The sequence below is a fragment of the Trachemys scripta genome, chromosome 5 (assembly GCF_013100865.1).
Source record: "Trachemys scripta elegans isolate TJP31775 chromosome 5, CAS_Tse_1.0, whole genome shotgun sequence".
Taxonomy (NCBI): domain Eukaryota; kingdom Metazoa; phylum Chordata; order Testudines; family Emydidae; genus Trachemys; species Trachemys scripta.
The window spans coordinates 53,760,715-53,786,246 of NC_048302.1; the positions used below are offsets into that span (position 1 = coordinate 53,760,715).

The window sequence follows — 25,532 nt, forward strand, 5'->3', positions numbered from 1 at the left end:
CTCTGTGCCTCCGTTTCCTATCTGTAAAATAGTGATAATAGTTCTTCACAACTTCACAAATACGCTGGGAGGCGCTTAGATTCCACAGTGATGGGGGCCATATAATTATCTTACGATTGAGAGAAATCTGTGCCCTTGTGTAAAAACACAGTTTTCTCCCTAGCCTCTATTTTTGTTGTTACACATACTATACTTCCTAGTTACAACCAGCCTTTTACAACATGAATTAAATAACACATTTTACCAATCTGTAATGCAACTCTTCCTTCTCATTTATGACTTTTTTCCCCCTAACCACAGAGATTAATGCCTTGAATAAATTTTCACAATCCAACCCTCCTCTTTAGTTTTCACTTGTCAGAGAAAATTTGCAATGTCTGAGAAATGGGACACCAGCACGTATAGGACTGTCCAAGTTAGAGTCCCTTATTCAAAACAAAAAGGGATGGGGAAGTACCTGTATCTGTTATCACAGAACCATAATGAAGCCTTTCAAGGCTAGCAACACAGTTGTACTATGTATGTGTCTGAGATGACAGTGAATGAGAGAAATGGAGTAGAGAGCAGCTTCTGTAGTATTCTCCCCTCTTCCACCCAGCACACACCGCGATGGGTTGGATCACAGAAACCCCCTTGGGACTCCTACCTGATGTGCTGAGACTACCTCTGAGCCTGTTTTCCCTGCCAGCCTGGGACTTCAGTACCTTGCCTTGTTTGAGCCAGACACGCTTCCCTGCTGCAAACACAGATCCAAGTCTGAATCACGTCCCCCACAAGCTGCAGGCTTAACTGAAAACAGCTTAAGAAGTGCTCCTGTCTCCAGCACTCAAATACCCAGCTCCCAATGGGGTCCAGACCCCAAATAAATCCGTTTTACCTGGTATAAAGCTTATACAGAATAAACTCATAAATTGTTCTCCCTCTATAACATTAATAGAGCAATATGCACAACTGTTTGCTCCCCCAGGTATTAATACATACTCTGGGTTAATTAATAAGTATAAAGTGATTAAATACAAAAAGTAGGATTTGAGTGGTTCCAAGTAATAACAGACAGAACAAAGTAAATTACCAAACAAAATAAAATTAAACACACAAGTCTAAGCCTAATACAGTAGAAAACTGAATACAGATAAAATCTCACCCTCAGAGATGTTTCAATAAGCTGCTTTCACAGACTGGATGCCTTCCTAGTCTGGGCCCAATCCTTTCCCCTGGTACAGTCCTTGTTCCAGCTCAGGGTGTAGCTAGGGGATTTCTCATGACTACAGCCCCTTTTGTTCTGTTCCACTCCCTTATATAGCTTTGGCACAAGGCGGGAATCTTTTGTCTCTTTGGATCCCCATCCCTCCTTCTAAATGGAAAAGCCCTAGGTTTAAGGTGGATTCCAGTACCAGGTGATGTGGTCACATTTCTTGTGAGACTCCAATCCTTCATTCTTCCCAGCCTGACTCACAGGAAGGCTTGCAGTAAACAGAGCCATCTACAATCAATTGTCCTAGTTGATGGGAGCCATCAAGATTCCAAACCACCATTAATGGCCCACACTTTGCATAATTACAATAGGATCTCAGAGTTATATTTCATATTTCGAATTTCAGATACAAGAATGATACATTTATACAAATAGGATGACCACACTCAGTAGATTATAAGCTTTGTAAAGATACCTTACAAGAGACCTTTTGCATGAAGCATAATCCAGTTACATTATATTCACACTCATTAGCATATTTTCATAAAATCGTATGAAGTGCAACGTCACACATACATTCTCCATTGACTCCACCCATTAGAAAGACACACCTGCAGAGGTTCAAGTGAGGGGGACCAGAAGGGAGTGCAGCACCCTTTCCTATACTAAAGGGGAACTCCCCCTCTGCCCCAGGTGTGTTGCAATGAGCATTTCCTATTTGGCTGGAGCAGCGAGAATTCCTCCTTCTGTTTCACTCTACTTTAACTACTGCAATGTGGCTGCCTCCAGATCCCAAACTCATCTCTGACTGTGGAGAGAAAGTTCTTCCCCAGCATCTCTACCCCCAACACCAACTAGGATTTTTTACCCATCAGCTCCTTCAGTGCACTGAAACCGGATCTCTTCTAATCGCTGCCACTGTTCTAGTTCTCCACTTCTCAGTACTTCCCTCAGTCACTGCAGCATCAAGTCCTCTTTACTTTAAGGCTAATGTTGAGAGTTGGCATCTGAATCCTATCATGAACACAGTTCAACTTCCTTTTAAACATTAGTGTTTTGGTTTTAAAGCAGCACTCTGAAGCCTGATGGTTTTGTATCACAGGGGAGCAGATGCATGTTGGGGAGGAGTTTAGTTCATTATGGATTCATGCCCCTCTGAGCTCGAGCAAACCTGAAAACTCAAAGAAACGCACCTGAACCCACCAGTTTTCCTATGGTTTCAAATTAAATCATAATTCCCTCCCCAGAATCCAGGATGTTCATTTGACAGTTGGAGTTGGTCTGCTTGAATTGTGCCATCCACAGGGAGCCTATCTGGCTGTATTTTTAATTTGTGTTGGACAATTTACACAGCACTATTTGAAGAGACAGAAGATTTTCTCATAATCATATCTGACTCACTGCTTATGAGGAGTCCTGGAAAACTTGGAAGGAAAATATATTTCCTTACTGAATTTTTCCATCTCCATCATATAAACGCTATAGGTTGTTACTGTAGGGATACTTATGAGCACAAGGGTTGGTATTGAACTTTTTTTAATTAGAAAATTAAGTTCTGGTTTTGGGGGTATAAATCGCCTGGACTTTGCAAATGGATAAGTTAAATTAAATTTTAGGCCAAATTCTCATTAATTTCAGTGGGAGCAGAATTTGGCTGAAGCATCTCACTAACTTCTATGTAAATTATCCAACAATTGTTCAAGTTTCTCTCCTTGTCAAAGATTAAGGGGCTGATCCTGTAAAGATTCTTCTTTGCTGATTCCCACGGGAGCTCTGTACACACAGAGCATTTGTAGGGTTGGTTCCTGAATTGTTTGTCAATATTTTACACCAGTGGAAGTTGTAAGTGCTCAGCATGTCTCAGGATTACACCATTAGAGGACAGAAATGAGCCACTCAAAGTACATCCTAAACTTGCTAACAGTGTTAAAAATCCAACCAAATACTTCGACAACTGTTGCCACTGATTTAGCTCAGTATGAGGCATATTTCGATAGAACCCCAAATATGTGCAACAGTAAAAGTGCCAAACCCTCTTTACTAACTTATTCATCTTGTAAAAAATATAGTGACACTCTGCTTTGAGGGGAAATCAGATTCAAAGGCAAATCCTAATGACCAGAAATAATGACTAGATAAGTTCATGGAGAGGGTTCAAAAAAGAACTAGATATGTTCATGGAGGATAGGTGCATCAATGACTATTAGCCAGAATGGGTAGGGATGGTGTCCCTAGCCTCTGTTTGCCAGAAACTGGGAATGGGCGACGGGGGATGGATCACTTGATGATTACCTGTTCTGTTCATTCCCTGGGGCACCTGGCATAGGCCACTGTCGGAAAACAGGATACTGGGCCAGATGGACCTTTGGTCAGACCCATTATGGCCATTCTTATGTTCTTACGAAATTATATTTTATGATTGTACCCTATGGATATTTTCCCTTTTTATTTAAAAGTATCAGTGCATTCGAATTTGCTGTGGATATTATACAAGCTTCAATTAAAAAAAAAAAGACTTATGTCTGAAAACTGAAAAAAACCCAGTCAATTATGCCTTGGACATATCCATCCTAAATCAACTGCTGGAATTGTTTCTCTAGCACCAATACAATACATGCTTGCCACACAGGAGAGTGAAAGGCAAGGGAGATGAAGTAAAGGTAGGGTAATGTACATGTCAGAGAGTCCAGGGATGAGGAGGATGCAGTAGTCAACACAGGCCAAATAGAAAGCCTTAGCTTACAAGCTTTAGCTGTGTGAATAGAAATAAATGATCAGACCGCAAAAACGTTAGAGGCAAAATGGGAAAAACTAGACACAGTTAGAAAAAAGGAGGCATTGAAGATGACTTCCAAATTATCAGCTTGAAGATGATCTGGGAGGAAAACTAAGGACAGTGGGAAAGGAAAAGAAATGGAATCAGGAGAAGATGGTGTCATGGAAAACAAGGAAGGGCAAGATTTTGAGAAAGCAAGGATTGTCAATCAGTGTCAAATGCAGCCAGAGGCCAAGGATGAAGGAGCAGAGGGCTTGAAATTTAGCCAGTAAAGAGTCGCTGGAAACCTTGGACAGAAGAGTGTCAGTGGAGTGGAGAGTATAGAAACCAGATTGGAGGGGATCCAGCATGAAATGAGAGGAGAGGAACTCAAAGCAATGCTTGTAAACAGCACATTCAATGGGCACTATATCAATCAACAAGGAAATCGTATCTCAGAATTTAATACAAACCTGAAAATTAGGATTGCCAAACTTTCAAATTGCACAAAACACCAAACACCCTTGCCCAGCCCCTGCCCCGAGGCCCTGTCCTGCCCCTTCTACGAGTCCCTGCCCCTGCTCACTCACTCCCCACTCCCTCTGTCGCTCGCTCTCACCTACCCTCATGCGCTCGCTCATTTTCACTGGGCTGAGGAAAGGAGTTGGGGTGCGGGCTCTGGCTGGAGCCAGAAATGCAGGGGTCAGGATGCAATTCCTGGCCAACAGGAGCTGCAGAGCCAGCGCTCAGGGTGGGGGAAGCACGCGGAGTCTCCCTGGCCACCCCTGCACCTACGGCTGCAGGGACTTATCACCCTTCCTGGCAGCTGTGCGGAGCCAGGTAGGGAGCCTGCCAACCCCTGCAACCGGACTTTTAATGGCCAGGTCAGCAGTGCTGACTGGAGCCGCCAGGGTCCCTTTTCAACTGGGTGTTACAGTTGAAAACTGGACACCTGGCAACCCTATTGGAAATATATGGAAGAAAATAATGGATATCTCAGCTTTCCTAATACAGTACATATCTTCACAATGTAAATAACTTACCTGCAAATACGTTATTGTTAACTCTGAAACCCTTCCCGCCCCCAAAAGATCACATGCTAATTCTGCGGCACTTTTATCTGTGTGCCTCTGGCTGTCAACTCCACATGAATCTTTGTTAATTTCACACCAAAGTCAGCAACCATAGGGCTAAAGAATAGTAGCTGTGCAACCACATGATCAAAAATACCTGGGAAGTTAATTTTATGGAATCCCATAAAGTTGTCCAACCCAGCTCAAAAAACTGCCTACCAACTTTTTATCATTTGAAATGCTGAAAAAGGCTGCCTTTTAACCAGTTAGAATAATAAAAGCTAGTAGGCAGTTTTGGGAGTTGGGGAACTTTTACGGGTTTCTGCATAGACTGGACTGTACCAATCTTGCAGATACTGCTATGGAGTGGGGGATACATTCCTCACTGAAGTTCCAGAAACTCCCCTCCACAGAACGGCATTTACAACAGTCTCGGAATAGACTATACATTCAGAGCAGTAGAATGTTGATTGTCCCACAGGAATGCTGAAGAAAAATCATGATTTTAATAAAGGCCTGCCTTAGCTTCTGTATTACATTCACAACACCAAATAAAACTGAAAAGACACCGTTGCATAAACAGCATATGGATGCTGGAGTGCACACCATCCCCCACAGTTCCCTCATGATACTGGTGACCTATAATAGGTAAGACGCACAGGAAGTCTGTCTCTTCTCTCAGTGGAACTTTTGGTTCACTGATGATTCATCTAAGGACCATTCAACTCTTGGCCTCATCACAAAATGATTTATCAATGTGGCTGGTACCCTAACCAGAGGGTTAACACCAAATGTCTCCATTGTAGAGTGACCTAGAGAGTAGCAGGAAAAAGCCAGAAAACAATTGCTCCTACATTCTGTCTTTCTCCCCCATATTTTAAATATGTGCAAATATACACACAATTAGACAGAGAGAAAAGCTCTGGGAGAGAGACTATATTTCATCTCCATGTCTTCTAAAATAACGGTTTCCCCAAAGGAAAAAAAAAAATCACAATTTTAAGGCAAGACACAGCAGCTCTATTACCATTCTTCGTTTAAATTGTCATTATAAACCTCAAAGAAATCACTAGAACTTTTTTAACCATAACACTCTGAGATCAGTCAGATGCCATAAAAATATTTTCAAAGGAGACTATCTTGTAGGCCATACAAGAGCAGGCTATAAAAAGTGCTATCAATACCTGCTTGGACCACTATCCACCTGATATAGTGGACAACGATAGCAGATGTTTATAAAATGAGAAAAAGACCTTATCTCCTTTTGAGAGAGTCAAAAAGAAATAAACCTCCCTTAGTACTGCTGATGGAAACCAACTACACAGAGGAGCAGTTCAAAGACCTAAAATGCAACAAAAAATTCCACTCCTCCCACAACATATCTCATGGTATCTAATGCTTTTAGTTTTAATGGGGAATGAGTAAACTACAGTAGCCAACTTTGCTGAAAGATAACTAAGGCCCTATGAAGTAACATCCCATAATAGAGGCCACGGAGTGTGGGGGAGACAAGGCCCTGCACCCCCAGCTTCCTGCGACTCACCGTGACTCTCAGCCAGCCAGTAAAACAGAAGGTTTATTTAGACGACAGGCACACAGTCCAAGTCAGGTCTTGCAGGTACAGACAACAAGACTCCCTTAGTTAGGTCCATCTTGGGGCCCCAGGTCCATCTTGGGGCCCCAGGGACACCATAGCCCCGTTGGGAAGCCCAAGCCCCGTCTGGGCTCCCCTCCATTTCCCCAGCCAGCTCCAAACTGACTCCCCCTCCAGCCCCTCCTCCTCTGCTTTGTTCCTTTCCCGGGCCAGGAGGTCACCTGATTACTTTGGTCTCCAACACCTTTAGCTATCTCCTTGCAGGGGGGAAGGGCCCCGGCCATTAGTTGCCAGAAGACAGAGTGCCGGCCATTTATGCACACTGGCCCTTTGACCATGTCTACACTACCCGCCGGATCAGCAGGTAGTAATCGATCCCCGAATCGACGCCCGTACTCCCCCTTGGCAGGAGGAGTAAGCGGAGTCGACGGGGGAGCCGCAGCTGTCGACTTGCCGCCGTGAGGGCAGCCAGGTAAGTCGAACTAAGATACTCGTTAGATACGAACAGAAGTTGCGTATCTTAGATTGATTCTCCCCTCCCCCCCGCCCCGTGTAGACCAGCCCTTTGCTCTGCAACAATGTCACCCTCTAGAGACTTAAGAAATGCATGGGGGAAACTGAGGCACAGTATTCAGAGGAAACATTAAGAACAGTCCCAGTTCGTCACAATAGATATTTAGATTTGGACACACCTTTCATAACCTTACCACCAGATGGCGACCTCACTGACTTACCTTTAAAGGAATGTGCCTACCTGAGAGAGCTAACCTGTCTGTACATTAATAGATCAAAAGATTTCACCTTGTTTATATGAAGAAAGAGATAAACTGTGACTGGGATCCAAATACCTTTGCTGGCATCAACCACCCAGACCTTTTTCGAACCTGAGACTAATGACTGAGAAGCCCTTTACCAAGGGCCTGGGTTTTCTCTGAGTCCCCTTAAATCAGCCAAGCTGTCAAATAGAGATTTTGATGAAGCCCTATGAAGCTGTCCTAATGGGAGGGAGATCAATTACTACTCCTATACTTCCCATTGAAACTACAGTCAGCACTAGTGATTTGATAGTCCACCTGGCCCATGAAGTTGTCTAGAAGGTGATCGTACTTGAGGACACGGATTCTCTCCTTATGGTCTCTCCATGCTGAAGTGGCAATGCATCACATTCCTCACTGTACACTTAAAATGGTGGGTACATTTACACACCAGGGCACTCAGGTGGACCACTGAAATCTTCGCCTTCCTTTGGCTACTAGGAAAAGAGAACTTTTAAATTTGACAAGATTCTCTTGAGTTACACAAAATATTGTTTACTTTTTGGGGAGGTGTTTTGCTTTGACATCTTCTGAACATATTTGTACAGTGACAAGTTGCTCCAATCAGGAAATGTCAGATCCCAGGGTTGGCAGAGATGCTGGCTTTCCTGAAACGCAAATAACGTCAGCTGCCACACCTCAACACTTCTGCCATCTCTAACACACAAGGAAGCCTTGTCATCTAAGGAGGAGAAACTGGAGTCTTGCTGCTAACAGAAGTTGTCTGGGAAAGACCATTTAAGCTCCCCCATAGAGCACATCAATATGGGTATTAAGCCGTACACCAGTCTAGGTAGCTGTCTGGAAAAGCTGGCTCTGTATCCAAAAGGATCCCTAGATATATGATCTTGACATCCGCAGCCTATACAAGATCTTCGCAGTGTCTGTTCTGAGTCAAATTGTTTTAAGTGATGGCCAAGTGAATGACCCTTCCTGCTTGCCCCTGAGGGACCTGCAATGGTTTTGGGACATTCTTGAACAAGAATTTGGCCCTGTGGATACTGAAAGAACTTTAGCTGCTCATTAATGAAGTTTACATTGAAAAGTTTCACATTAGCCACAGAACCAAAGTCCAGATTGGTGCCTTTTGAGCAGAAATACAGGAGGGCTGAATACTGGCTATCTGCAGATGGCAGACTCAGTTACCTGCCAGCCCACTTTCAAACGGATCGGAACCTTGCACAATGGCCAGATTCTAAGGAATGAGCTGCCACCTCAGAGACCCTAGACTAAAGACAAGTCATAACCACAAATTTGTTCAGACAAGATCCCATGGTGTTATCAGTGTGTTGTCCTCCCTAGACACAGCAAATGAGGAAAATAGGGTTTAGTGACGGTATCACCATAGTGTTGACCAGCAAAGCAGCATGCAGTTTTATCTAAGGCTTGTGGAATGTGAATTCTAGTTAGGGGGAATATTTCTATTTGATGAAATGGGAAGAACCATACCACATGCTTAGGGGATGTGAAGGTAAAGGGGTGGAACAATGATCTTTGATCTTAGGGATTTCTTTTATCCCCTGAAGGACAATGCATTGGAGGGAGGGAGGGAGGGAGGAGCTCAGAGATTTAAAGGAGGAATGATCATGAGACCAGACAAGACTTAAATATAGCAATCTGAGTCAGAGGGCTCAGAAAATGGAACATCCACATTTTTGGAGAGGAAAGAATGGTGAGAGGTAGGCCCCTGCCTTGAACAGCTCAAGTAATACCAGCAACATTTCCCTTCTGTTTTTAAAAAGTCTGTAAGCCATTTTTGTAAATGGTGCTGTGGAGTTGTCATGCTCACTCCCCAAGCCAAACACATGTTTTGGAGGATGTATCTGCCAACAGGATAGATCAAGGCATCGATCTTAAGGTTACTATATTCTTCCTTCCTGGCAAGGCTGTGGAAAACACCAAAAGAAGAGGGAGAGTTCCTATGCAGCTTAGTTTTTATGAAGTGGCCATTCACAAGAAATGGACCTTCTGAGAAAAGACTGGAGAGGGGTGTTTAGCATACGTACTATTTCTGCAAAATGTGTCTTCTAAGTTCTGATTCTAATAAAAAAATCTTGCCTTCTAATCCTGACTTAACTGGATAGCCACATCAGATAAAAACTGGTGGTCCAATCTGTTTTGCACAATATCTATATTTCTACTACTGATTTCACCAAAAGCTTACTCCCCAGAATCTCCTGCCTATTCTCTCAGTGCCTTCAATTGTCTCTGACTTCATCTAAATTAGAGCCTGCATGGGGCCTGCCAATGCTCCATAAATGGGTGCACCAATAGCGGTTTTCACTGCTTCCTGAAACAAAGTGCATCTTCCGTCACCTAAAATGTATTGCAATCCTTGCCATACCTTCAGGTCCTACAGCCAAAAGTAGGCATAAGCACACTTCTATGTACTGGGCAATTTAGAGCAGCCAGGACTAAAGTGATTTGTTTAGGCTATAGATTATTAAAACTTCAATGCACCTCGATGCATTCAACTTATTTGAGTTCAGCCACTCATTTAAAACCTGCCAGGGTCGTCAAGACAACTAGATTTCAGTCACCCTTCCAGTTGAAAAAAAGGGTGGACAAGAGGAAGTTGTGAGTGTCAGTTCAGATAGCACAAAGGACTGACTAAAAGTAAGAAAAGTATATAAGCATGCCTTGTTGCACACAAACAATTTGCAATGAAGCTAAGAGTTCTCTGATCATAACTGCAACTTATTATCAAGGTCTACCAAATGCACTTCAGTTATCACAATAATTCTGAAAGCCATTGAAAGCCTGAAATTGGTTTAAAGACAATTGGAAAAGGCAGTAAAGCACTGGAGTTATTAATTGAGCAGAGCAGGATCATTTTAAATTTTCCTCAAAGAACACACCCAGCAGTGCTGGAACAATTTTTATAGTGGGAGTGCAGAAAGCCATTGAACAAAACTATAAATCCTGTACATGATGGAAACCACTTCAAACCAGAGGGTGCTGCTGCACCCACAGCAGCCCTATTTCCAGCACCTATGGACACACCATTAGCCAAAAGGCCGATCTAGGAACCAAAGTTGCACAGACTGATTACCTGCTCCTTTACCCATTCATTTGAAGGGGTTGCTGTTATGTGTTGTTCACACCATATAGGATCTGTCCCCTTAAGCAATCAGAAGTAAATTTACCATAGCTGCCACAATGTTATCAGAAAAAATTGTCTGCTAAGGTTGATAAATTGGTCAATTATCTGCTTCCTTGACTTTTATTCTTCTTATATAAATGTTTTCATCCTTACATTACCAATACCTGTTACAAGATGATGTGTGCATTGAAAAAACAATTGTTTAAATTACCAGGAGATCCTTAATTGAGCTAAATAGAATTACAATTTGCTTATTAAAAAAGGATTCTAAAAACAAAGCTGTAGTCTTGGAAAATAAAGATTACTCACAAGTATTCTTTGAAAATTTTGTCTATGCATATTTACATTTTTGTCATCTGCACCTTTCCTGCCCGTAGCACCAGTGGGCTACAAGAATCTTCCAGAGAAGCAGTGCCTACTGGTTCTGCATCAGTGCCCCATTGTGCAGCCAATGATATATAAAAGGGCCATGCAGTCCCGCACCATCTCAGTTCCTTGTACTACATACCAAAGTCCTATGTGAGGGTAGAACTCTGAGGCAACACTCTCAAAGAACTGTAATCACTGGTTTCTTTTCCAGGGGGAACTCTGCATATTCCCACTTGCGGGAGTCTAAAGAACAGTACAATTCCAAAGGTTTAATGTAGGGGCACCTGAAGATCAGGGCTCCATTGTATTAGATGCTGCACAAATGAGACAAAGATATGATCCCAGCCTAGAAATGGAGAACAGATCTAGGTTTCAGGGTGAATTGTCAAATTTGTGACTGAACAGATGCAGAAGATGAGTGAGCTGAAAGCTGAAAAAGAACTTCATCTTTGAAATGAACTTCACTCTACCCTATCTTCTCAATTGCTGGTGAATCTAGAACTCCTGGAAAGTGTCTGTACTGACTCTGGAATTTGAAAGAAGATGAAATAATGCTCTTCTCCTTCTAAATATAATGAATCAGTCCCAGAGACTTGGCAATATATATGGTTTCTTTTATCTTTCAAACAAATCATCATTTTAGAACTGAGAAGACCCTCTCCTTTTAAGGGGAGAACTTCTAGCTTGGCGGCACTCCAGCTGAAAGACTGGATGATTTAAGCCAGAAAGATCTTTGAAGAGTGACACCTGAGCAAACGCCCTTGAAGAGGTTTCAAAAGGATTGTAAAAATGTTCATCAAACAAGTCTAGAAACCATTTGACCCTGTTAGGTCAATGCCCTTCACTACTTACCCGTGCTCCTCAAAGAGACGATCATGAAGAGAAACATCCAGATCCATAAGTTCTGGTATCTAGCCGTGATGGGCTGATAATTAGCAACTTAAATTCCCAGAGTAAGCAAGGAGTATATCTTTCTGCCTAAGAAATCATTCTTCTGAGCCTCTTTCTCAGATGACATAGTACTTAACAGCCCTTCGAGATGGGTGGGTGAGTGAAGAAAGCTGAAGGAGGACCTGGTACAGTAATTCCTCAATTAAAGTCGTTCTGGTTAACGTTGTTTCATTGTTACGTTGCTGATCAATTAGGGAACATGCTCGTTTAAAGTTGTGTAATGCTCCCTTCTAACATCGTTTGGCAGCCGCCTGCTTTGTCTACTGCTTGCAGGAAGAGCAACCCCGTGCAGCTAGCTGGTGGGGGCTTGGAACCAGGGTGGACCGGCAGCCCCCTATCAATCAGCTCCCCGCTCCCCTAAGTTCCCTGTGCAGCAGCTGCCTGGAGTTCAGCTGTGTCCCTCTCCCCACTGCCATGTGCTGCTCCTGCCCTTGGCCTTGGAGCTGCTCCCCGAGACTCCTGCTTCCTGTGCAGGGGGGAGGGAAGGAAGAGGGGGGGCTAATGTCACGGTGTACTCCTCACCCCTGCTCTTGCACCCCACTTACCCCATCTTCCATAGAGCAGGGGGGACAGACCAGGACTCAGGGAGCTTGCAGCAGCTGCGTCTCAGCAAGCTGATCTAATTAACAAGGCAGTGTACTTAAGGGAAATGCTCATATCTCCCTCCATTCCTGCTGCCTTGTGTAGAGAGAGAGTTAACCCTTGAGGGCTCAGCCAATTGCTAGTTCATCATTTAGCAGGAAGGGAAATATCCCACCCTCTGACTCCTCCACCTCAACCAAGCTTTACAATCATCATCACGGTGTACCAGTAATAAATTGTTTGTTTAAAACATATACTCTGTATGTGTGTGTGTGTGTGTGTGTGTGTGTGTGTGTGTATGTGTATGTATAGTCTTTTGTCTGGTGAAAAATATTTCCCTGGAACCTAACCCCCTCATTTACATTAATTCTTATGGGGAAATTGGATTCGCTTAATATCATTTCATTTAAAGTTGCATTTTTCAGGAACATAACTACAACGTTAAGTGAGGAGTTACTGTGTAACTGATCCATCTTCTTGATGACCACAGATGCCAGAGTCAACCAGATATCTCAAGCAGGGTTTTACATGCCTTCATTAATGGGAAGGTAATCTTCATCTTTTCCTTAGTCTCCAAGACATTAAACAAACAATGTGTCTTCTCCTGAACCATAGTAGTGTCCAGTTCCAAATAATCTCTCATTCGAACTATCAATTCCTGAAACAGATTGTAGTCATCAGGAAATGGCACTGATGATGAAATATTATCAAGAGGAGAAAAGGAGGATGATGCAGCTTCCTTATCTGTAGGGAAAGACTGGTCAATATCACATGCCATGTCTTCTCCATCTGGTCTAGAAAAGATATCATGAACACTGGCCAGAGATGGAAACAGAACAAGATTTATAATCAGTTGCAGGAATGAAGCAAGTAGTTATTATACTCTAACTCTTTTAGGAGAGGCAGAAGAGGAAAACAGGGGAGCAGATTTCTCCTGAGCCCCACTGTCTTCAGAGAGGTTCTTGTCAGTATAGCAATATCAACCAAAGATTAAGCCAGCGGCAAAGAAAAGGAGTCTGCAACATGTTAGCCCCAGGGGCAAGGGTAGCCTCTCAATAGAAGTTCCTAGTTGATCCAGAGGAAAAACAAGAACCCCTGAAAGCTAAAGCCCCCTTATCCTGTGAGTTGTCCAGATGAACCTTAAAGTTCATCTTAGTTGGCACTGCGCCTGACCCAGAAAGCTCCCAAAACTGAGGTATCACTTTACATTCTGTTTAGGCCCAGGGACTGCTCTAACCTATGTCAGCTGGCAATGGCTTACTACTAGCTGGCAATACCTGGAATGCTGAGTGCTCTAACCACACCCTCCTCTCTACCACTTTCCAGCCCTGACACACTCCCTACACTGGGCTGTAGAAGGATGGAGAAATAAAAGACAGTTATGGTGGCTCTCGACCCACTGGGAAGTCCCCAATGCCATCTCCAGCTAGGAACACACAAGCAGCTTCCACAGCATCATCTTAACAGTGCAAAGGGAGCAGAGTGAGCCTGTGAATCTGGCCCATAGCTGACAACACTGTTTATTTTTAAATTACAACTTAAAACTAAGTTAATTTGAATTCAGTGAAATTATATTATTCAAATATTTAAAGTTTAAAAAGTAGCTATATGGCATATGTTGTAATTAATAGTTTCCTTTTTATAAAAAACCACCACAGTTTTCTACAGTAATGTTTCAAAACACTAAATTTTACTAGTGCTACTACAGTATTTGGAGCTATTGCTAGAGACTAGCTTTATAATGGTTGTTCAAGTGATTAGTCTAATAAAACAAACAAGGAAATCAATTAAAAAACCTTGTTACCATAGTATTTAGGCTGAGATAAACAAAACAAGCTCAAGCTGCTACGTGTCCTTAATTATCCCTATTGTGCTCACGTCCTCTATCAAGGGGTCACAAAGTAAAAGGTGATCTCATATACCATATGCACTGCAATACTCGAGCATAACAGGTGACATCAGGTTACAGAGATTTTTATTTTTAATTGGTTTGTATTTCATTTTGCTATATTTAATTTCTGCTATATTTCTCGTAAATAATATGAATCTGATTTACCATTTAAAATACTTACTTTTGTTCTCTCTCCTGCTCACTCATGGTACTTTAAGTCTGGTAGCATTCCCCTGGGTTCAGAGACAAAGGTTTCAGGTTGTTGTGTTCCTGCCTCTTGATGGTGAAATTACTCCTATATGCTATAAATGTCACAGAAATCTATCTCACTGTAATTTGACTTTTCTCTTTCCTAAAGTCAGATTAGAACATGGTAAATTATATTCTTTGTGTTTTTAATTTTTCCCACAAAGAAGGAATTCTGGTACTTATCTATGGGAAATTTCAAGAAGTATTTGTTTTGTCGTGCTGTGTTTTTTACCAAAGACAGCTGCTTTCTGTGCTCCTGAGAGGATTGCTTGGGGTTAACAAGCAAAGCCAAACAAGAGAGGATTAGGAAGCTACTCATAGTTATAGGCTAAAACAGTGAAGCAGTCCTCTCCATGCGGAATAGGCATTGCTCACTCTTCAACATGTTGTTTAAGACACTGCCCCGGCTTTCGACCCTTGACAGAGGTCAGAGGTCATATAATCAACATTCTAGGACTGAATAAGAGACCTTCTTTCCTCAAACCTTGTTTTATTTTAAAGAGAATGTAGATTTCATCCCAACTTGTTGGTACAGGAAAATAAAGTCTTGTGATTACCCACAGAACAGGTACCGCATAAACAGCAGCAATACATTTCTCCATCCTGCCCTAACAACGCATCTAAACTCTGACCTGGAGGACCACATCCAGGAGCGAGGGAAGTTTCCTCTCCATGCCCAGTCTTTGGCTTCTCTGCTGAGATAGTCAACAAGTGTGATCTTTTAAAAAAATATATATGCACACTTCTCCTTTAGGAACACTACTGAGTTTACCAACTCATTTCATACAGGCCACTAAACTGCCTTCAAATGCAATGATTTCAAGAGTCTGATTCACACTTTTGCAAAGGCCCTTTTACACCAGTGTAAAGGAACATTAAAAGTGTACAGAAGAGGCCCCCTCAGAATAGCCCCTGTGCAGAGGGTTTCCCTTTTCAGTGTAGTAGTGGCAAAAGGGTTCTATGTCAGTTCCCAGGAAAGGGGATGAATCAGGGTAAGCTTAGAATGCACTGGTTCTGGGCCCATGGGAAGCAGAATATAAATTAGAGCAGCCCTAAAGTTGCTCTACCTTACACTGGGAACTGGTAAGGGACCCAGAATATGAGAAATGCAAAGGTGGAAGAAGTTACATTACAAGTGGAATGTGTAGCACAGTAGAACCTCAGAGTTAAGAACTGATCGGTCAACCACATACCTAATTTGGAACCGGAGGTACACAATCAGGCAGCAGCAGAGACAAAAAATAAGCAAATACAGTACAGTACTGTGTTAAATGTAAGCTACTAAAAAAAATAAAGGGAAATTTAAAAAAAAGGATTTGACAAGGTAAGGAAACTGTTTCTGTGCTTGTTTCATTTAAATTAAGATGGTTAAAAGCAGCATTTTACTTCTGTATAATAAAGTTTCAAAGCTGTATTAAGTCAATGTTCAGTTGTAAACTTTTAAGAACCATAACATTTCGTTCAGAGTTACAAACATTTCAGAGTTACAAACAACCTTCATTCCCGAGGTGTTTGTAATTCTGAAGTTCTACTGTAAGTGGTAAATGTTCTTGTAAATTGTCAGGCTGATCCACCAGCCAGAAGAGTGAAATAGTAGGCCAAACAACTGCATTGGTGCACTGTTCCAGTTCCTTTGATCTGGGCTTTTCTTTATTAACATAGAAACAAAGATTCAGAACAGCTCAAAGCAACCCAGTCTCAAAGTCTTGTCTAGCCTTTGTCTCCAGGGCTTTGCAATCCTTATATCCCTTCCTCCAGGGCTAGGGCCCTGCTCAGCTGAGGCTTCCCTTCACCTGTCTCCTGCTGCCTACAGATGTCTCCGTCCCAGGCCTCCGGACTGACAAGTGTGAAGAGCCCTCTCCCAGCTCCTTCCTTGACCTTGAATTTGCTCCCATTTCAGATATAGGGAATGGGAGCCTACGTGCGAGTTCCAGTGTCTTCTCTGGCTTTTGAATTACAGGCAGAACATTTCACATCTAGGTCACTATCTCAAAGGTAGACCTGGCAACTAGTGACTGAAGGCCTGATTCTTACTCTTTTTCTGCACTTGAGACAGGGATGGAGGGAGCAAAGGAAAAGAGAATTTGGTTTCCTCACAGGTCTTGTAAACAGTTTGTCCTAACACCTAACTTCTCTTCTTGGGTCTTCATCAGTTCTACCCACTCTCCCACTCCATTTGTGCTGACAAAGTGTTGGTGCAAAAGGAGAAAAGGCCCTGCTTCATGAAGTCTGCTTTTACCTCTTCTTTGGTTCTCAGTCTGGAGTCTTAAAATTCAACCTGTCCTGCAGAAAAGGACTATTTTATTTTGTTGATTTTAACCAGGGAGTCAATCGAATCACCTTGCACAGCAGGAAATCCTCTGTAAGGTAGGAAGAACTTCAAGGGCCAGGATTGCACCTCTGTTGAGCTGACTGAGATTGGAATTAAGCACCCAAAAAACTTTAGTGTCTTGACCCAAGAGGAAGTGAGACTATTCATGCTGACACAGATACATCTGGAAAAGAAAAACTGCCTCTTGGGAGCATAACACTTACTGCTTTAACTATGACCCTCAGTCAATCTGTGAAAAGAAAGCTACTAAATAAAGGACATATTCTTATCTCAGATCTCTGGGTGTGTATCACTGAACATTTTGTAAAATCAGCTACACTGCATTGCATGTGTGTAGATCCAGTAGCTGATTTTACAAGATAATCAGCAACATGTATCTAAGATCAGAATCAAGCCTAAGTTTTATTATTTTAATTTATGAAACTATTTTCTAGTAGAAGAAATTCCCTCTAAAAGTAGGCTTTAGGGAATGATAATATTCACCTACCTGGGACTTTTTGCTTCAGCATCTAGTCATGTACTGTACTTTCATACCATAAAAATTTAATTTACAAACTTATCATGAAAATACAAGACTTGCTTGTAGGAGAAAAAAATAAAAGAGAAAACCCTCAAACTGGAGTTCATCATGTACTGTTAGCTACTTTGAAGTCTAGGCATTTGCAAACATTTTCTTATAAAATATATCAGGAGATCTTTCAGCCTCCTTACACCATGAAGTGTTTTGTACACTTACACCTAAATGGTTTGCCTTACAGTACTACACCTGGCAAACTAGGCAGCAGAAAATGGTACATCAGAAACGGGGCACAACATCATTATTTACAAAATACACTCAAGTATGACTGTGCAGTAGCGTAACTAAAATAGAACTGTGAAGGGATTCTAGGCGTAAGCCAAATTACCTCTTCATAGACATCTGAACTGATGTCTAGATCTTGATTTCTTTCAAAAGGGGTAAAACAAAAAAGTCTCATATATAGTGCTTCATGACAAATCACATGGCTTATGAAACCTCATGCTAGAAAACCTTTTAACTTCCAAAAAGTTCTCTTTTGTAGGTCACGCTCTCATTATCTTGTTCTGGGATCTGGTCTGATTAAATTATAGGAAATTACTAATACTTCATTCTGAACAGACCAGCTCCTCTTGGCTGTTCGGTTTTATTTATTTCCTTAATTCCCTCCATCCCTACCTTCTTACATATGAAAAAGAAATAAGAAAATCACTTTCTTTTACAAAAGGTGAGGTTACATTAATTTTCTCATATATTTAAAAGAACGCATTCTGTTCTGTCGTCTCCATACCCCAACCCTCCACCCACCCCACCACAGTGGTTCCTTCTGTTGGGGATGTTAGAAGTTGCATTTGTACTTTACGCTAATTTGCATCCCCACCCTATCCCAAATGTCATTCAAAAGATCCTAAAATTGTACATGGCTCAGTGAGCTCCAAAGCTGGCTCTCGGGCAGTCTAATTTATGCTCTGGCAACATGATTTATTAATGTTTTGTACTATCGCACAACACTAAGACACATACTACCATTGTCTGACTTTTGACAAGTGTCCCAGTGTAATGCTGAGAAATTATTTTTAAAAATACAATCATAAGAAGTTGATTATTTTTCTTTTTGTGGTTTGAAGTATGTACCTAATTTATTTAGGCATACTTTATTTATCTGATCTTTCTTCCTCAAGGAAAACAATGGGAGGGACCAAACAGGATCAATATTTTTTAGGTGGAGCAATGCACTACATGCATCTCCCACTGCTCTTTACGTAAAAATACTACAATACCACAAGGATAACTATGATGATAGCAATGAAATTATTAACCCGAATTCACTAAGAATAATAATTTTCCCTACATGTATTCTCTTGTCAGCAATGAGCTATACCATGACCCCCGCAGTGGCAAGAGGTTAAAAATAATAAATAGAAACTATGTTAAAAGCTTCTCCATGTACATGTGATGTCTGCTAGTAAGGTAATAAATACTATTAAAAGAGAGAGAGAGAGAGACTCCTGTTGCTGATAGAAGCCCTTTTCACTGGCAGCTCTAGATTCCTGCACGAAGGCAAAAGACTGTTGTGATGTATGAAAGTCCCATCCATAATGCCTACTGTAGTCTCTACCTATCAAATCCCCAAATAAACAAAAAAATAGAAAGAGGAAAGAAACTTTAAATATATTGAATTTATCTAGCAGAATTTTCTTTACACTCTTTATCAATAAATTACTACAACAAAAAATGAGATAACAAAAGGCTATATGGAACACGGGATAAATTAAGTGTAGAGTATGAGGCAGTTGAAATTCAGTTTCAGAATAGTATAAGGGAATGTTCAGGACTGTATCCTAGGCATGATGACTGAACAGTTATGAGGCTCCTCCTAAAAATTCAACTATGCTGTTTGTACCAATATAGTGCCACAATTACATTTACTTAATTAGCAAAATAAATTCAACAGAGAGTTATATTGAAGTTTGCACTTGATTAAATACATTCCTCAGACAATAGCCATTTAACATTTACGAGAGTACTGTCCAGATCAGTCTTATAATTTAGTTTGCACTTATTATATAATATCAGTCTACTAGTTTGCATTCTGCACTTCTTGCAAGCCCTTGAAACTGAATTAAAGTCAAAGCAATAGTGACTGCTATAGTAAAGGTGATTTGAAAGTTTCCATTCTAATCACCTGTTTCAAGCCTCACAACTTTCTGAAACTTTTACTTTTCAGACTGCCATGTTTCCAGTAAGGCATGTTTCCACTTTCTGCCAGAAAGTGAATTTTTGTTGGCAAGTCCAAGAAAAAACATTTCAAAATGAGGGAAGGAAGAGAAGAGGTAAACAAGCAAATATTTTCTCTATTATAAAACACACACCTACAACTTTTTTTTTTTTTTTAATTATCTCTAAGCCCTGAAGTAGATATGCTATGGAAATATCCCTCATTGAGGAGACAGTCTTTGAGTGTTCCAATTGAAACTGGTTGATTTATGCAAGTTATGAGCATTTGGGAAAACCACACTCTCCACATGCATGGCAAGTTTTTAATAAAGGTATTATAACTAGGTTTGTAAACTAAGAAAGACTATGCTACACATGGCTGTGACTAACTTAGGTGTCCAGTGAAAAATGTAGTGAGGATGGGTAGCGACTGAGCCAACGGCTCCACAGCAATTTGTTAAACCTTAGCCTTATTCATTTGCACCTTTAAAAGTAGGAGAGAAGCATTCACTGTATTTTGGAAGGTGGGGAAGGTAGGCAGGCATTCTGGCATTGTCTCGCTAAAAACTTTAATTATGGAATTTCTTGTTCGTAAAAAAAACCAAAAACACCACCACCAAAAGATAGGTAATATTGTTTCTCAATACAACATAATATACCTTTTATTCTACAACCTTAGAAACACATGGCTACCATCTTGCAATTGTTTTCATTCTTCTATATTTACACTATTTTAATTGTTGTAATGGTCCAGTATAACTTTGATAAACTTTTTATACACTTTTCTCTCCAAGGCATGTGTTTTAATAATTGAGGCCCCAACCTTGCAAATACTTGTAACTATACACATGTAAGTGGTTTCAACTGTGGTCAGTTTCTGTAAGTACAGAATTGTGGCTTTAGTCAATAACCATGTATTATTCTGCTGCAATTTCTTTTTGATGGACAATACAGCCTTCCTTAAATGCAATTCAAATAATAAGACTGTTAACTAAGAAGTAATTAGGGCATTGGTCCTGAAAATACAGTACTTACATATGTGCTTAAATTTATGGACAAGACTAGTCCTATATGAAGTCCTATTAAAGTCAACAGGACTATTTATAAGAGAAAAGTTACACCTTTAAGTATACTAGGTACGTCAGCAAATTTTCACTATATTCTCTGTTATAGTAACCTGTAGTATGTTATATGACAATGTTTTATTGTGTATTTTCCATATAATTGACTTTAATACTCTCTGTCTGGCCCATATGTCATACATACAACCGTAACTCTTCCATACATTATGCATTTACATTATGATACAGTCTTTATTTACATAATAACTTGCTAATTCTTAAATTTAATATAATATACATATATTGTTGTGTATCTAAGGTTGTTGAGTACATTCTTAACTATTTCATTTCCAGACTTGAGTGCTTAACTATGCAACCTTAACATTCTCCTACTGCAGTTTCGGTTTTGGGGATCTTTTTGAATGAAATATGTAAATACTGTTTATCTAGGAAACATATTGCTAAAATCAATTTGAACCTTAGAATCAAACTATATTTTACATTGAGTATGCGTTAACACTAAATGTCACAAAAGTCACTATTTATAGCATTTGCACACTAATTGCAATTGACTCCCAAGACATTTTCTAACTCTGTAAGACCCTTTGAATGCATAACATTTGTACAATTCTTACTGAATTCCCTAATACATTATTTTCCAAGAATATCTTTTAATCCCAATGCAATTTGTCTATAAAAATATAAATCCCACCAAGCAAAAGTGACATTAGTTTAGAAAAATCTAGTGCACACAGCACACATCGGGGGGAAAAAAACACTACTTAGCTCAAAAATTAGTGTAAAAGCTCTGCAAATTATGCCCTGTGTTTAAACACCTAGATTTGCACAGTACTTCAACAAAGACAATTGCTCCTCAGTTCAGCAAATGTTATTTTACTAGAGCAGGGAGTCTGGGTGAGTGGGTAAAAGCATGCAACCTGAGGGGTGAAGAAAAGCCAGAACACAAAACTGAGCATAATAACTAGCAGTCTGTGCACATGAGAGGCACACCCCAAGTGAACTAAAATGGAGACTGAATTTCATCTCAGCCCTAGAGAAACAGACAGAGGGTAGTCGCACCAGGTCAGGGTCAAGGTCACCAGCAGGGCAGTCTGCAGCTGCCTGCAAAGCTATCTGATCTGCACACACAGAACTCAATTTCCAAACTCTGTGAATCCAGAAGCATTTTCTGCCCTCACCAGTCGAACACCCCCCCCCCCAAACACACACAAAAGTTTAAAATTAAAATCTTGTTTTCTCAACCACTATTTTCAAAGTTATTATTTATGGAAGTCTGATGTCTACGCCAACACCCAAATCATACATACAAAGGAGAGATTAGCCCCTCTCCTCTCTCTTCTTTCCCTTATTAGAGATCAGTGAACTGGAGGAAAGCAGCAGTGGTGCAAACATAGACCACTGCACTTTCATGAACTCACTTGTGCAAGCTTCCTGAACTAGATAGATTTCTATATGGGGAATTCTGTGTGTGTGTGTGTTTCAGACTTAGATCCTCTAGCGGGCAGACGGTGAAAGGACTGTACAGGGGCAAATAAAAAAAAGCACAACCCCAAGCCCTGTGAGTCGGCTCCAGCGGAAAGAAAGGGAGAGAGAAATATTTGTGGAGCTGCAAGTGCCATTTCTTCCCCCACCTCTGCGTTGGCTTATGTGCCAGGTTGACAGTGTCCGGGAGGTGGTAAAGGGCTAGAAGGGGAAGCGGTGCCTCAACCCTTCCCCGATAGCTAAAAATATATGGAGAGAGGTAATCGATCGCACTCTGTCTGCAGCGGAAAAAACACAGCGCACCATATACCACAACCTTAACCCTCCCCCTCCCTGGTGAACTTCAGGTGACCGACCATGGCTTTGACACATAAGCAGTTCAGCTCTCACCAGACACTGAACCCTGGGGCACTGCGAGGAGAGGCTGCAGACAGGCACTGAACATATGTGCTGGAGACAGAAAAATGACCCCTAAATCCACCCCCGCTCTCCTTAGACCGACCCTAATGCCACGCCGGGGCATGATATTTATAGGTTTTCTTTCCCCCCCTCTCCCCCCCCCAGCATCCGATCGCTTAATGCAAGGAGAGAGGAAGAAAAGTTAACTGTTTTGCAAAGAGGAAAAAATGGGGGAGGGGGCAGAAAAGGAGCCGGGGGAGGGTGAGCTCTGTGTCAATGCGTTGCCTGCAGGCTAGGAGAGCTGGGATGCACTTTAGTCCCGAGCTCTGCTTCTCTAGGCTGGGGCAGCAGCACCGAAGCCTGAGTCTAGCCTGGCTCGTCTGACCCTTCATTTTATTGCGGCCAGGAGCAGCCCCCATGCTGCCTCCTGCTGCTGCCGCCGCCTCCCTTGCTCTGCAGGGACCTCGCATGCCACGATCTGCCCCCTGTCTCCCGCCAGCAACAGCCCCGGCTCCGTGTGTGTGGGTCCCCCACCCCTTGTGCCCTCCTCGGCCGCTCCCCGCCTCGCCCTCCCCCGCTTCCCCTCCTCCTGCGTCCCCCCCGGCTCCGGGGCCGACAAGCCCAGCCGCAACCTTTAGCCGGAGACGGACCTCTCGATTGATTCTGCACAAGACGCCAGCAGCCGCTTCCCCTCCAATGCCACCCCCCTCCCCACCCCAATAAAAGAGCCCCCGTCCGGCCCCCGGGAGAAACCCGCACTCCGGCACAAATGCACAATCAGCGGAGAGGGGAGGGAAGGGGGGAGAGGGCGAAGGAAGCAAAGCACGGGGGGAAAGGAGAGGGAGAGAGAAAAAATTAAAAGGGCACAAGGCTGTTCATCACCAACATGGCTGCCTTAGCTCAGACCTAAAAGAGGAATAACCCAGGCTGTGTCTTTGTCAGTTTCACCTCTGTAACCCTAAACTAATGCACAAAACAACGGAGGAGGCTGCAGAGGGGAAGGAGACAGGGAGAGAAGGAAGGAGAAAATGGCAAAAGAGGGGTCACTTACGTGAAGAGAGGCGCTTGGGCTGCTCCTGCTTCCTCCTGGGCATTTTCCCCCTTTTTTCACATTCTCCTCCTTGGTTTAATGGGAGATCAAATAAAACCAAAGGGGGGCAAAGGCAGGTACAAAGCGGGGGTCGGGGGTGGCTGGTAGCGGGGGGTTTCCTCTTCTGCTGGGGAATGGGATTGAAGCTGGTTTTCCTGGAGCCAACAAGAAGGGGGGTTTCTTTTGCTTTCCCCCTTTTCTTTCTTTCGTCCCCCCGATTCCCCTCCCCCGGTCGTGCACCTGGCTTGTCCCCCGGTCGCAATATTCTTCAATGGGAATGGATCTAATCTGTGTGAGAGTGAGTGTGTGCTATGTGCGGTGTCAATAATGAGGGCTGGTGCGGCGGTGTCTATGGCTGCTCCCTGTGTGTCTCCAAGCCCCTAACTAACACTAATGCAGGGATCAAAGGGCAGCGGCGGCGGCGGCGGCAGAGCTCCCAGCTCACACACAGGCTGGAGAGAGAGAGACAGACACACACACGGAGAGAGGCAGAGCAAAGAGGAAGGTGCCCCCAGGCTGTACTTTAGACACGGAATTGCAAGCGCCCCGTTTAGGAAGGGTTCACAAGGAGAGGATGCAATTCCTAAATTATTTGCCCAGTCGTCTTCGTTCGGTCTGAAGGGGGGGAGAGTTGGTGTGTCGACCATTCACATTGCAATTCAGTCACGTTTCCTGTACAACCAAATAAAATAATTGATTACTTTTTAAAACAAATCTGATTAAAGTGTTTTTTGGAGGGAGGAAAAATTTCCAGATTTTAAAGAGAATTCTGTGGGATGTTTGGAGAAAAAGAAACAGCTTGTGTAGTTAATTTCAATTTAATTTAATTGGGGAAAGGTGTGGATAAACTCTTTCCCCTTCCCCCTCTGAAAAATAAATTTTTATATGGGAAAAAACAAAAAAGGTGATGGATAAATAACTGCACTGATGCAATAATATAATACCAGGTTTTAAAAATCCCTAGTGCCATTAAAAATATGAAAAAATGCAGTCAGTGTGCAAATCACAACTCCCTGACAAAAAGAGAGGAGGGGGGAAAAAATCAAGATTAGATCACCCCAATGGATGGTTTAACTGCTACATAATACTCCTACAGTGCACACAGCAATCTTGACTTCTGAAATTTACTTTTTTCCTGCTGTAAAGCAGGTATATGAAGCTTTATCCTAAAGCAATTCCAATGTGCATTAAGAACCCAGTATAGCAGTTTTCATTAACTGATACCTACTTTCATTACTTCACAAATCACACATCTTTCTTCAAAGAAAGACATGAAGGAGGAGGAAAAAAATAAAAAAGGGACTAGGTCTCACTAAAGCACAAAAGGTAGTTGGTGAAAGAGAAGTGTTCTCTTTGTGACTTGCAGTCATTTGGATAAAAGTTCACTTAGAGGTTGTTAATGATTTAAACTCTAAAACCTGCTACTACAATTGAAGTAAAATGATTTGAGGCACAGCTGTTTCATATAGCTCTCTCTTTGTGAAAGGAAACTTTGAACTTAGTAGAATGCATAATATAAATCATGAGTCAGGTAGTAAAAATAAAAAAAAATGCATTATTCTGCTATGTATACCACCTTTTTGGATTTTTGCTTTTGACAATCTGACTCATCATTTTATCACATTACATTTTATCCTGCTAACTTCAAAATGCTCACATATCAGATACAGTTAGATGGATACACAGCAATAGTGAGGCACACTACATCTTTGAAGCACAGTACACTCATTTATTACTTAATATAACAATCCTGTGAGGTAATTAAATAATACCAATATACCCATTTTACAGCTGGAAAAACTAAGATACAGAAAGGTTAAATTACTTGCCCAAGGC

General features: G+C 41.9%; 1 protein-coding gene across 2 annotated transcripts in view; it reads right to left on the reverse strand.

Moving 5' to 3' along the window:
• The window catches only part of ZNF827 (zinc finger protein 827), a 146,665-nt gene extending 122,525 nt beyond the window's left edge, over nucleotides 1-24,140 (reverse strand). The window contains exon 1 of one of the 2 annotated variants that reach the window (XM_034771923.1): nucleotides 23,658-24,140. In XM_034771923.1, coding sequence (XP_034627814.1) covers nucleotides 23,658-23,700 — 43 coding nt within the window. In that variant the 5' untranslated portion in view covers nucleotides 23,701-24,140. The remainder of the gene's footprint in view (nucleotides 1-23,657) is intronic. The other variant, XM_034771922.1, reaches the window with a different exon arrangement.
• Nucleotides 24,141-25,532: the final 1,392 nt, after the last annotated feature.